The following is a 14,779-nucleotide window of genomic DNA, read 5'->3' as shown; positions in this document are numbered from 1 at the left end:
TAAACCATGCACCCTCCTCTGGCTTGTGGGTCCTGCACATACAAGACTCCTGCAGAAGTCAACAGAATGTTGACTTAGAATTCAATAGAATTGCCTACCCTTCCTGAAACTTATTTGGGGTGAAGATGAGTGCAATGGATGGCATTAGAAACCTGAAATCTCATGGCATAAATCAGACCATGACCATGAAAAGATGTTCAACATCATTAGTCATTAGGAAAATCCAAATCAAAACCATAATGACCATTCCAATGTCATTTTACACAGAAACAGGAAAAACAATTCTGAGATTTGTATGGAACCACAAGAAGCTCCAAATAACCAAAGCAATCTTAAGAAAGAAGAACAAAGTGGAGGTATCACACTCCCTGATTTCAAAGTGTTTTATAAAGCCATAGTAATTAAACAGTATGATGGTGGCATAAAAACAGACACATAGATCAACGAAATAGAGAGCCTAGAAATAAGCCAGCATATTTATGGCTAATTAATGTACAACTAGTTAAGAATATGCAACAAGGGAAGGACAGTCTCTTCAATAAATCGTGTTATCGGATTCATACAAATGAGTGAACCTGGACAACTGTTTTCACCATAGACAGAAATTAACTCAAAATGGATTAAAGACTTGAACATAAAACTTGAAACCATAAAATTCCTAGAGAAAACACAGATGGTTAGCTTCTTGACATAGGTCTTGGTGATGATTTTTTTTTTAATCTGACACACAAAGCAACAAAAGCAAAACTAAACAAACGGGACTCCATCAAACTAAAAAGCTTCTACACAGCTAAGGAAACCATGAACAGAATGAAAAGATAACCTACCAAATGGGAGAAAATATTTGCAAATCATATATCTGATAAGGGGTTAGTATCCAAAATATATAAAGAAATACAGCTCAAAAAGAAACAATTAAAAAAAGAAAAGAAAAGAAATACAGCTCAATAGCAAAAAAAAAAAAAAAAAATCCAGTTTATAAATGGGCAGAGGGAGTTCCTGTTACAGCTCAGCAGGTTGTGAATCCATCAAATATTCATGAGGATGTGGGTTCAATCCCTGGCCTTGTTCAGTGGGTTGGGGATCCCACATTGCTTCGGCTATGGCGTAGGCTGGCAGGTGCAGCTCTGATTCAACCCTTAGCCTGGGAACTTCCATATGCCACTGGTGTGACCCTAAGAAGCAATATATATATATTTGTATTTACATAATTTTAGATAATGATGCATGGGTTTAAAAGTAAGCCTGAATAATGGAAAGAGTGACAGAAAATGGTAAAGGAGGGCAGTGGAAATAGAGGGGTCCAAGAAGATCTCCCTGGGAAGGTGGTTTGAGGTAACACCTGAAGAATGTGAAGGCACCGTCATGCAAAGATCAGGAGAAGAAGGGATGGAGGAATAGCTACTAGAAATCACATCCAACAGCAGGACATGGAGAAATGGCAGGGTAATTAGCAGAGAGTACACGATGATGCTGGAGGGGGAACGAAGATAGAAACTGCAGATCTTGAGGACCATGGAAAAGCTTTGATTTAGAGTCTGAGTTCTTCCTCCTGGTATATAGTAGGAAGCCACAGGAGGATGTAAGCAGGTGAGTGACATGATCTGATTTACATAGCAAAGGTCACCCCCAGGAGCTTTGTGGAGATAGGAACCTAGAGGAGGGCGAGAATGAGGGAAGGGGAGTTCCCGGCGTGGCGCAGTGGTTAACGAATCCGACTAGGAACCATGAGGTTGCGGGTTCGATCCCTGCCCTTGCTCAGTGGGTTAATGATCTGGCGTTGCCGTGAGCTGTGGTGTAGGTTGCAGACGCGGCTCGGATCCCGCGTTGCTGTGGCTCTGGCATAGGCCGGTGGCTACAGCTCCGATTCAACCCCTAGCCTGGGAACCTCCATATGCCGCGGGAGCGGCCCAAGAAATAGCAACAACGACAACAACAAAAGACAAAAGACAAAAAAAAAAAAAAAAAGAATGAGGGAAGGGAGTTCAGAGTTCAGAGTGTGCAGCTGGAGCTAAAGAGAAACGAGGTGGCTTTCAGGAAGGGAGTGGCAGCAGAGATGGTGAGACGTGCCGGGATCAGAGACATCTGTAGGAGGAGAGATCCAACAGGATTAGATGTGTGTAGGAGGTAAGAAAGAGGTGGCAAGAATGATCCTTGAAGTCTGTCTTGAGCAGCGAGGTGGAAAGCCATTAATTGAAAAGGCAAACCTGCCCTTACAGAGTGAGTTACCTATATTCAGATGACAGATAATGAAACCCGGGCTCCGAGCAGCTAAGCCACTTTACCCCCCACCCCACCCCCCGGCATTATCCACCTAAAGAGTGGCAGAAGCAGGTTTGAAACCAGTGACTCCAAAGGCTGCATTTTCAGCCCCGCTCAGTACCACCTGCTGCCCAAGTTCCTACCTCCTTAGCCAGTCAGTCGATGGAAATCACAGAAAGTGGCATTAGGAGGGGAGAGCAGGACTTCTTGGCTGTGAAGGCTGATGACTGGGCTTGTCATTAAATCAAAGGGAGAGGAGCCGCTTGGAAGAGTAACATTTTTCCAGTGAATCATATTAAATAACCAGAATGGCTTATACCCTGTGTCAGGCTGAACTGAGATTGACAGCTAATAAAGGCCCAGTAATTACAGGAAAACATCAGATTGGAAAGTGCAGAGATTCTTGAAACACCTGAAGCCGTTTAATATATCTTATGTTTGCTCCAGACCAACAGCCAGCTCCCAGAGCAAGACTGGTCTCATTACTGAGCTAATGGACATTATGTTCTGAGGAACGTTTCCCTCTGCCAAATAAATCAGAATTTTAAAAAGTGAAGCCTGAGACTGCCCTGCTGCCAGTGTTTGCAAGGACATCACTGAGCGTTTTAGGTGTCAGGTTTAATTTGACTTGGCCCGGTCTGTCCTTTTGAGAAAGGCTCAGGAGGCATCAGCTGGGTCACAGGGAGAATTCCTTCTGCACTTGCTCTTTGGGCTGTGACAGAAATCAAACCTTGATTCCCGGAGCGTGCCTTTTCAAGCAGGAATTGCTCCTGTCACTGAGGCCCAGAGGAGTGAGTTGTGATGAAAGTTGTCATTCTCCCCTATTCCTTGATTTTTTTTTTTTTCCAGGAATGGGGGATGGAGAGAATGGAGAGACTCATTCACACCTTCTAAAATATTCTAGAACATTCATGAGCCCCCAGTAAGTTGCAGCCACTGTCCTGGGAACCAGGATGAGGACAAATCCTTACCTGGGATCAAAAAGCAAAAGTGACAGCAAAAATAAAAGGGTACATGTTGTATGTGCCAGCTCTGTATGTGCCCCCCACTCCATCTGCTCAGCCAGCCCGCCTGCCTCCCACAGGCTCCTGTAAACCGCGCCCCTGGGGCCTGTGCTGCTGCTCTGAGCATCAGTGGCCTGGAGAAGGGGCAACTCCTCCGTGCCTTGTAGATTTTCCTCGGCATTTTTCACCGCCCAACAGCTCTAATGACCTTGGCATCAAGCTCTTACTGGGGATTAATAACTGGCTGGGTTTAATGGCCCTTACTGTGTCCTGGGCCATTTTCCCAGTCAGCCATTAATTCCAAGCAGTGCCCTGGGCTCTGGCCATTACAGCTCCCTGGGCCAAGTGGCTGCCCTGAGGCAAATGGCCACAGCCTCCTTCTCTGCAGACAGAAGCTTCCACAGGGCCCTCCCCTGCATGTCTCCATGGCGTTAGTACATAAAGCCGCAGGCAAATTGGTGGTTAGGGCACCACATTGCGTCTTCTCTTTATGTATGTAAGTTTTCTCAGAGGACAGAGAAGCTCGGAGGTTGAGTTTCATTCACTCACCTATCAACCCATCTATCTATTCCATATGAAGTGAGTGCTTTTTACTGGGTCAGGTGGCAAGAGAGCTCACCAAGGTGGGAGTGACCTAAATTCAGGTACCCATGTTTCCTAGCAAAGAGCAGAACACCCTACCCAGTGGGGCTCTTAAGGAAAATGGTCTCAGAATCAGAGAGGCAGAAGGCTGTGCAGAAATTAGAGAGAAGGTTGAGGAGGTAGGCAGGGAGTTCCCTGGGAGCCACCTCCCCTCTTGTGTCCTTGGTGGGGGGGGGGTTTATCTCCCAGGCCCAACAGCACAGCCTTCAGTTCACCTTCCCACGCTCTGCTGAGTGATTCATCAGCCCAGCATCTGAGCACTTCAGGGAAGAACGTGTAAATAGAGCATCAGGAATCCTAACTCACCAAGGCATGACTATTACCACCCATATCATTAAGACCCTCCGGATGATAACAGTACTACGATGCGGGGGCACATGGCTGTCTCAGAGCCCTCAACGCCCCAAGAACCGGGGTCTCCCAGTTTGTAAAATTTTCAGACATTCTGCCTCCCAAGATACGATGAGTCCCTTGAATGCAGACTTCATTTCCACCTCTGGATGTGATTCAGCCTTTCAGACTTCATTTCCGCCTCTAGATGGGCAAGAAGGTATAGGCTCTTCTCAACTGCGGGAAGTGTAACATTATGTTTAGAACAGCTATTGTCATTTTATTGGCACCACCGACCAGAAAGCACTCAAGGCATAATTCAGACTTCGATCTCTTTTGCATTGTTTGGTGCATCTGCACATCACAGAGAGTGTTGGTGCCCGAGGTAACCAATAGCTCAGAACTCAGGCAGGTGGGCAGGAATCATGAGCAGGGCTTTCTGGGATCGGGTGGACTCCGGCATGTTCTGATGGTGCCCAGTAATGACAGAAGTCAGAATGGCACAGTCAGGAACCTTGGAGGTTACTGAAAGGGTCTTCACCCGGCCTCGCATGGGCACAGGTGAAAGAGAGAGAAAGAGAGAAGGCCTTGGGATTTCCAGAAGCTTTACCAGTTTCATCTGCCAAGCAGCCTATGCTCTGAGACTCACAGCAGAGTAATTCATTATGGGGGAGAGAGATGCTAGAAACTTTCTTCAGAATGTTTTCCCCAGAAAAAAATGAGCACAGGGTCTTCAAATTAGACATCAAGCTAGAACATTTGGGATGATATTTCTAGGTGAGTCTGATGAGAAAAAGCAGGTTCCAATGGCCAAAGAAATTTGGTCCAGTGGAATGAAATCATACAAAGTGACCTTATTAAGCAAATGTACTGAGTTATACAGTACCTCAGGGGGTATTAAGTGCTCAATAAATGTCTTTTAAATGAGTGAACGAATGAATGTCAACTGGCCATAGATATCTAGTTGACCCTCCCTTTGTTCTAGGGGTGAGAAAGTTAAGTATCTGACATGTGATAAAGTCTGCTTTAGATGCTGGGGCTTCTGACCCTAATCATCCTATAGCAATATGCTATTTGCAGAGACCCCCGTCATCTTTGTAGGAATTTTTTTTTTTCTTGGTCTTTTTGCCTTTTCTTGAGCTGCTCCCGCGGCATATGGAGGTTCTCAGGCTGGGGGTCGAATTGGAGCTCTAGCCGCCGGCCTGCGCCAGAGCCACAGCAACGTGGGATCCGAGCCGCGTCTGCGACCTGCACCACAGCTCTCAGCAACACTGAATCTTCAACCCACTGAGCAAGGCCATGGATTGAACCCGCAACCCCATGGTTCCTAGTCGGATTCATTAACCACTGCGCCACAATGGGAACTCCTATAGGAATGTTTTAAGTGGTTCTCTACATGAGTGGAGGTCTCCCATAACACAGGACTTTCAATGCTAAAACCCAAGCAACCCCCTATAAACTGGGTTACTTTTCTACCCCCTCAATATTCTCATCAGTAAAATGCCAGGGATAATGTAGTATCTTTCTTATAGGGTTATTTGAAGAATCAGTGCAATTATCTATAAAGTTCAGAACAGTGCCTGCCACACAGAGAACATCCAGGATTATTAACTAAGAGGATGGCTCTTTCCTTTGTGCCCCCAGCCTTGCTGTGCTCTCAACAGCACCCCCGCCTTACTAATACTGTGGCACAGCCCTTCCACTGTGTTACATTGTACTGCACATCTTTACTGACTTGCTGCCCCCCTTCAGAGTATAAACTTTAAGGGGTTCTCTTTTTCCAATCCACTCGCATTCTCACTGCCCAGCACCACGTCTGTCACCCAAGTGTAACTGGATGTCAAGTGCATGATAAGAATTTGCAGGGTAGAATTGCCGCCATTCATAAGCCCATGGGTCAGTTATCAACCTGGAGTGATCAGTACATGCTGACTTAGTGTGTACCTACACCGAGCTCTGCCTGGCCTGATCATCCCAACAGCGGCCATCGCTTACTGAATGACACTGTGCCAGGTCCCGTGGTAAGGACTGGGTTCAATCCTGTGCAGTTTCTACTTTTGCTGGTCAAATATTGGCAATTTCAAATGGCTCCACCTGATACTGGGTGTATTTCCATTCTACCAAAGTGGAATGGAGCACTAATTATGCTCAGTTAAATATGAGAAGCCTGAGACCCGTGGAGGTTAATGACTTGCCAAGGCCCCATGGTCAACAGTGAGAGAGACAAGGCTGGACCCAACAGGTGAGGTTTCAGGATGGGTGCCCTTGGCCACTCTGCAGTGATGGAAAGTGGCCGCCCTCCAGGGCTCTCTGTCTGGTTCTGAAGACAGAGCGATGGCTCAGGAAACTCCCAGAGTAAACACCAGACCGCATACATGCAGCACCAAGTTGGATCCCATTTCCTGGGATTGTGCCGGGAAGCAGTGTGTCCTGTTCAAGTTAATAGGGAAGAAGAGCAGGGGCTCTGGGGAAAATCTAAGAGGGCAACTTTCCTTCAGGACCTTCTCGATTGTCACTTTCTTGTGCACTTGCTGGCCTTGGCCTCAGGCCCTAATTACATTGTCTTCAAACAGCTACTGAGAGATATTTCTCATGAAACATGAACAGGGAAATGCTTAATTTGTAAGAATGTAGGTATTCAGAAGGCAGCTCACAAGCTCAAGGAGTTGAAATGAGCATTGGCATTGGCACTGTCCCTGGTGGGCACTGCACGGCCATGACTTCCACAGAGCCTGTGGGCACTGGATGTGCTCGAGGCTTTCTTTACATTTCTGAAGGTGGACCAACTCAGTTCCTCTCCCTCTCCCCTTAAAAGGGAAGAAGCTATCCTAATTGGCATCGCAAAATTATAGCATCTGAGGGGCTACAACTTGCATGCCTTTTGTCATGTGATGCTTAGACAATGTCTGTTTAAGATAAACATATTGGTACAGCATCCAAAAATACTGATATATGCTTAACTTCCAGTAAGGTGAGTTAAGAGTGTCAAAACTGGTGCCACAGCCAATTGCAGTATAGCCTTTTCTTCAACTTAGTGGTAACTTTGGATTCAGAAAGACCTGGGTTTGAAAGCGTGACTTCATTACTTGCTAGCTATGCCCCTTTAGGCAATTTTTTTTTTTTATCATCTCTGAGCCTGAGTAGCCTCATCTGTAAAAGGACGGTAAGAGCAAGCTTGCTGGGTTGATACAATGATTTGATCTTTTAACATCAGTAAAGCTCAGAGCTCAGTGTTTGACAGGTCAGTGCCAGCTCTCTTCCCCTCTGCATTTTGGAAGAGAAGGTAAGGGTTTTTGAGATTATAGCAGAAGGGAGGCATTCTGGCATGGGAAGGGGAGAGAGAAAATGGGCAGCCCTCTGAGGCGGGAAGTGACTCGCTGGTGCCAAGACAGTGTTGACGCTGATGGAGTCCTTCTCCCCTTTCCTCCAGCCCCTGAAAATGCACTGCAGGGACTGTGCCCTGGTGACGAGCTCAGGGCATCTGCTGCGCAGCCACCAAGGCCCCCAGATTGACAAGACGGAGTGTGTCATCCGCATGAACGATGCCCCGACGCGGGGCTACGGGCGAGACGTGGGCAACCGCACGAGCCTGAGGGTCATCGCGCATTCCAGCATCCAGCGCATCCTGCGCAACCGCCACGACCTGCTCAACGTCAGCCAGGGCACCGTGTTCATCTTCTGGGGCCCCAGCAGCTACATGCGGCGCGACGGCAAGGGCCAGGTCTACAACAACCTGCAGCTCCTGAGCCAGGTGCTGCCCCGGCTGAAGGCCTTCATGATCACGCGCCACAAGATGCTGCAGTTTGATGAGCTCTTCAAGCGCGAGACCGGCAAAGACAGGTACCAGGCCTCGGGAGTAGGCGGGGGGGGGCTGGGGAGCAGGTGGCAGGGGTACGGAAGAGGGAGGGGCAATGTCCTTGCTTATCTCCTGAAGTTTCTTTTGCTTTTAATTTTGTAACCCTTTTTCTTATTGAAGTATATAGTTAATTTACAATGTTGTGTTAGTATCAGATGTACAGAATAATGATTCAGTTATATATATACCTATATGTGGATATACATCTATATATGACATCTATATATTATTTTAAAGATTCTTTTCCATTATAGGTAATTACAAGACACTGACTATGGTTCCCAGTGCGATATAGTAGTTCCTAGTTGTTTACCTATTTTATATAAAATAGCATGGACCTGTTAATCTCAAACTCCTAATTTATCCCTCTGCCTCCTTTCCCTTTGGGAACCACAAGTCTGTTTTCTATGTCTGTGAGTCTGTTTCTGTTTTGTAAGTTCATTTATGTCATTTTTCTAGATTCCACATATAAGTGATATCATATGATATTTTCCTTTAATTTAGGATGATAATCTCTAGGGCCATCCGTGTTGCTGCAAATGCATTATTTCATTCTTTTTTTTTTTTTTAAAGCTTTTGCTCAGGGCTTTTTATTGTGGCCCTACTGCTCATGCCATGGATGGAGGTCATCAGTAGGGTCCTCCTGGAGACTGGGCTACTCAAGCTGAATTTATAGGGCAAAGTGAAAGGAAGCACTAAGACATTTATGTGGATAAATCAGGGCCACATCCCTATTTTGGAGGAAGAGGTGACACCATTGCTGGCTTACACTGGTAGTAATTGCAAGATACTGATGATACTGGTTTATTGTATTTCTTTGTACTTGTGCGAACACTAACCAAAAACAGGTGTATGGGTTATTTTTTTTCTTTCAAAGGGAAATATTTATTCAGTCAACAGATACCTACTACCTCACTGCACGGGGCACTGGGGATACTATCAAAAATAAGGCAGATCTAGACCCTGTTCCCCCAGGATACAGTCTTACAAGGAGGGCAGCCGTTCAGCACTTAGTGGCCAGGGTGCTAGGTCATGTGAGGGGAAGAAAATGGTGCTCTGACTTGTAGGACAGGGAGACCTGCCGTAGTCTAGGGCAAGGCTTACAAGCTGATAGTTACAACTCAGTAATAGGACATTGGGTGAATGTAGTGAGTCATTGCAAGGTAGTTTTTTGTTTTTTTTTTTTTTAATGTAATGGAAAGAATGGAATAGAATGGAATAAAACAAGATAGTATCAGCACTCATTCCAAATAGTAAGGCAAAGTATTATTCCATGGAATAAAATTAGTTTTAATTTGAAACATATAAATGTACATACACAAGGGCTTCTTTACTTAGGGCCGCACCTACAGCATATGGAGGTTCCCAGGCTAGGGGCTGAATTGGAGATGTAGTTGCTGGCCGACACCATAGCCACAGCAATGCAGGATCCGAGCCACATCTGCAACCTGCACCACAGCCAATGGAAACACCAGATCCTTAACCCACTGGACAAGGCTAGGGATTGAACCTGTATCCTCATGGATAGTAGTCAGATTCATTGACCACTGAGCCATGTCAGGAACTCCTAAGGGACTTCCTTTTGAGGTGATAATACTGTTTTGGAACTAGATAGGGATGGAAGTGGTACAACCCTGTAAATATACTAAAAACCACTGACTCGCACATTTTAAAAAGAATAAAATGAAATGAAAGCCATATATAATACCCATGAGCATATATGATCAATCATGATGTAAAATATATTTCTCACTCTAGATCAAAGTATTTTGATAAGGGGAGTTCCAGTCATGGCTCAGCAGTCACAAACCTGACTAGTATCCATGAGGACGTGGGTTCAGTCCCTGATCTTGCTCAGAAAGTTGAGGATCCGGCATTGCTGTGAGCTGGGGTATAGGCTGGCAGCTGCAGTTCCAATTCAACCCCTAGCCTGGGAACTTCCATATGCTGCAGGTGTGACCCTAAAAAAAAAAAAAAAAAAATGCAAAAAAATTTTTTTGAAAAACACTGGTCTAGGACATGAGGGCATGATGGAAAAACTTTCCAAAAAAGGTGTGTTTAAGCTGAGGCCCCAGTATTTATCCAGGTAGAGAAGAACCTGAAAAGGGGAGAGAGAACTATCCTTATGGGTACAAGGGCTCAGAGGTGGAAGAACAGGCAGGGATTTGGAGAAAAGTCCTTGTGGCTGCAGTCAGGGCTGGCAGGGAGTGGTCTGAGATGATACAGAGAGAGTCAGGAGTCAGCCCAATCCAGGTGAAGAAAAGACCAGCCAGGTATTGAAAGGAGCAGTACAGTGCAGTCTGAATACATAGCTTTGGGTTGGGGTTCTGACTTTATCCCTCACTAGTTATATGACCTTGGACAAGATATTTAGCCTTTCGGTGACCTCACACGTGGAAAGGACATAGTGACCAGGCCTGATAGGACTGGCCTAATAATTAAATTTCCTCATTTCCTTACTTCTAAGACAGATACTTTTATAATCAGTACACATTTAATGATGTAATTCCTCCCCTATGTTACAAAAACTGTTGCTGAGTCAATTTCTTATCTTAAAAGTAAAGAGATTTTATGAATGAAATAAAGAATATGAAGTACTAAATCCTTTTGGTTTGCTTAGAAGCTCATTGTGGAGAAGAGAGTCTTAAAGAAAGACCAAAGCCCATCATCCCCAGATTCTTTGCAGGGAAGAGCTTTCTTCTGAAATCCTGGAAATCTTGTGACCAGGTGAGGGCTGGCCCAGGCAAGGGTGGGCATGGCATCTGGTGGCTGCTGACACTGTGGCCTCCTTACCTGGAGGCCCAGGTGACTCCACAGTTAGCCCAGCCAGTAGGTCACATGGAAGATCCTGGTAGTCATCACAAGCTGTCATGAAATCCAGTTATTTATTGTCCTTTAAAACCTACAAGGAAGAGAGACTGTTGCTCATTTGAAGGAGTTATTTAGCCAAGAAAACATTTTTTTAAGGGAAGGAGAAACAGTTTCATATTTTCTGCTTGGGAAATTCAAAATAAGAAGAAACACTCTTTGGTAAAAAACACTTCTCTCTTTTTAGTTTAATTCTTTTTAGTTTGCTAAATTCAAGTATTCCTGAAACACTGTGCAGCGTTAGCCATTTGGGATAATTACACATTGCTCTGCATCTTCTTAAGAGAGTACGTTGATAACCTGGAGACTAGTCATCCCACCTTTAGATCTTTAGGAAGCATTCTCACATCGAGACATAGCTCACTCACTAAATGCATGAAATTCTGACCAGTGAAAATGTTCTGCTTACCGGACCTGAGTTCAGATGGTAGCAAGAGAGACAAAATTTTAAGGATCAGCTACCCGCTGTCCCTTCCACCTACCAGGATCTACACAGTCCCTATTCAGAGAATCACATTGATGGATTGTAGGATGCCAAAGTACATTGTTACTTCTAGACTCTGTCTTTTACTTTTAGAAAACTGTCTTAAAGAAGGTAATATTGCCTCATTAGTCTCATGTGTCTATATATGTATATTGTCGTTTTAGTGCCGCACCCACAGCATATGGAGGTTCCCAGACTAGGGGTTGAATCGGAGCTGTAGCCGCTGGCCTAAGCCACAGCCACAGCAACTCCAGATCTTTAACCCACTGAGCAAAGCCAGGGATCGAACCTGCATCCTCATGAATACAAGTCAGATTCATTTCCACTGAGCCACAACAGGAACTCCTCATACATGCATTTTCTTTTTTGGGGGAGTGCGGGGGGGTCACCACACCCGAGACATATGGAGGTTCCCAGGCTAGGAGTCTGATCAGAGCTACAGCTGCCGGCCACAGCCACAGCCACAGCAGCACCAGATCCAAGCTGCATCTGCGACTTACACCACAGCTCACAGCAATGCCAGATCCTTAACCCACTGAGCAAAGCCAGGGATCGAACCTGCATTCTCGTGGGTACTAGTCAGATTCATTTCCTCTGAGCCATGACAGGAACTCCTCATATGTCCACATTCTCTTTTTTCGGGGGGAGGGGGTGCACCCAAGACATATGGAGGTTCCCAGGCTAGGAGTCTGATCAGAGCTACAGCTGCTGGCCACAGCCACAGCCACAGCAGCACCAGATCCAAGCTGCATCTGCGACTTACACCACAGCTCACAGCAATGCCAGATCCTTAAACCACTGAGAGAGACCAGGGATCAAACCCACAGCCTCATGGTTCCCAGTTGGATTCATTTCCACTGTGCCACGAAGGGAACTTCCATATTCTTAATCTGCAGTCTATTCTAAGCTAGAAGAACAAAGTCAGAAATATCCCTTCAGAACTATTTCTGCAAACTAAAACACAAAATGTTTAAGGTCTAATAGTCTTTCCTCTGTGTATGCTTTTCTTGAAACCTAACAAAACAGTAGCATGCATTAAAGATACACAAAGTATGGAATATCTAATTTTGCACATCTCATGATCAGGACATTCATTTCAGGCTAATATTTTGAGTAAATGGGATAATTCAATAGATTTTGATTTATGGAAGTTTCACCCTACTTAAAAGTGGAGAAAAAAAGTGGCTCAGGAACAATGTGCAATTAAGAAGCATGACAAATGACAGAGATGGCCAAGTGGTATTCTTTGATATTAGAAAGTAACTGTACTTGAAAATAACTTTATAATTGAATAAGGGTACATTAGGAAAATATGATTCAGAACCAATATTATAGTAATTAGATAAAAGAAGCATAAATGAAATAACTGCAGGAAGGATATTTCCATAGAGATTATAAATGAGATTCTGGTGGAGCAGAAAGGCCTTTAATTGTAATTTAGTGTGCACTATAGAATTATCAGCTCAGTGTGTTACTTCATCATATAAAAGAATATCTGATAATTTTCCCTAATAAGCACATGACAGCTCTTCATATTCCTTCATTACAGTTGATTAAGTGTAAAAACAGTAGCTATTCCTTTGTTGGAAAAAGAGTTCAGATCTTTTTAGAAAGACAGCACAAAGCGGTTGCATTGCTATGGCACGTGATCCCAAAAGGCTATGATTTCACAAGCCTGGGGAATTTTAAGCGGCTCTTTAAAGAAAGCTTCACCTTGGTTTCTTTAGTCCCCCACTTTGCATTCTCCCCATTTTTACCCACAAAACCTTTTCCTGTAGAGGCACATCCTCCAGAGACCAGGCAGTGGCTTCTTATTTCTTCTGCATCCCATAAAAGGAAGCTGCTGGGAAAAGCCCTCATGGTGTTTCCTACAACTCCCAAGCGTGGGAATGCGGGTGTGATTCCTGGATTAGGAACCTGGGGGTGTAAATGCATGAGCTGCCCATTCTCCTTCCAGACTTCATATCTTCCTACTTATTCCCTCACCCAGTTCAAGTCTAGAACAACTGGCCATCTCAAGGTCACAGCCACCACCTTCCCTTCCCCTTCCCCTCCCCCATGCAGTCAGATCCACTCTGTCCCACCTCCTTCAGTCCCAAAGGTCTTGTGAATATATAGCCCTCGTGAGAAAGAAAGAAGGTTCTTAATAGCTCTATAGACTGGAGGCTCCAGAATTTTCCAGTTACTGCCCTGACTACTGATGATGGCTCCTACACAAGAGCCAGTAGAAGAATGCTGGAAAGATATCAAATGCTTTGTGTTAAAAAGCACTAAGAGGGAAGGCTGAATTATTTAATTCATTTGCTCCAATCGAGCACCCAAAGAGGAGGAAGGGAGCTTGATGTATCAACACACCAGACCAGACACTTTTTTTTTTTCTTTTTAGGGCCACACCCAAGACATATGGAAGTTCCCAGGCTAGGGGTCAAATTGGAGCTGTAGCTGCCAGCCTACACCACAGCTCTGGCAGCGGTGGATCCGAGCCGCATCTGTGATCTACACTGCAGCTTGCGGCAATGCCAGAGCCTTAACCCGTGGATCAAACCTACATCCTCATAGAGACTAGTCAGGTTCTTAACCCACTGAGCCACAACGGGACCTCCAGACTAAATACTTTTTCTGATGTCCTCTCCTTTAGTCCTCACAATAGCCCAGGAAGATAGAGCTTCCCAGGCGTGCTTTCTAGATAAGAAATCAAGGCTCAAAGAACAGCAATAACCGGCCTTAGGTCCTTCGGTGGTGATGTAGAACCTGGCAAGACACAAGTCCATGTTATGTCCATCTTTAGAATCTTTCAGTGTACTTCCTCCTTCCTGGGATATTACTGGGTCAGGATGCAATGGAACAGAAGATAAAAAGGAGTTAAAGGGATGAAGAACTAGAAAGTTGAAGCCAGGAACTCAGGAATGACTAAATTACCCATTCCTGTCAGCTATGCGACAAAACAAAAGACTTCTTAAAAGGATGCCTTTTTTTGGTTGTTATTATTCCTTATATGAAATGGCAATAATGCAAACTGCTTAACCAAAACTCCGCCTTCTCAAAAAGGGTGCTACACAGTGTGAGGAGAAAAGCCTTTCTCCACCTCTGTTATTCATATCACATATGGTGCTATGGCCAGACAAAGTCAGACAGTCTGACCTTGGGGATAAGGTGTCTGAAACTGGCTAATGAGCCATGCCACAAGCACTGAAGAAAAAAAAAAAAAAGGAAAAGCAGCAACCCCTGAAGAATTGAAATTAATATCCACAGCAGCATCCCACAATAGTCCGAGTCATCCTCAAAGAGTCAAATTAGACCTTGATGTTGCATCTCTACAATTACCCTTAGACT

At 44.9% G+C, this 14,779-nt stretch overlaps 1 protein-coding gene across 3 annotated transcripts in view; it reads left to right on the top strand.

The window, feature by feature from the left end:
• Positions 1 to 14,779, top strand: part of ST6GALNAC5 (ST6 N-acetylgalactosaminide alpha-2,6-sialyltransferase 5) — a 188,589-nt gene that overhangs the window by 154,852 nt on the left and 18,958 nt on the right. For all 3 annotated transcript variants that reach the window (XR_014805019.1, XM_084958685.1, NM_214436.1), the window contains 1 exon segment: positions 7,669 to 8,078. Coding sequence is in view for 2 of the 3 variants with exons in the window: in NM_214436.1 (NP_999601.1) it covers positions 7,669 to 8,078 (410 nt within the window). In the remaining variant the exon portion in view is untranslated.

This window comes from Sus scrofa, chromosome 6, assembly GCF_054392235.1.
Source record: "Sus scrofa isolate SSC_HxYL_T2T_F1_AM1 chromosome 6, Sscrofa_HxYL_maternal_Yorkshire_Landrace_v2.0, whole genome shotgun sequence".
NCBI classification, from domain to species: domain Eukaryota; kingdom Metazoa; phylum Chordata; class Mammalia; order Artiodactyla; family Suidae; genus Sus; species Sus scrofa.
The sequence above is the reverse complement of the archived record's forward strand: the minus strand, read 5'-3'. Positions and strand labels throughout refer to the sequence as shown.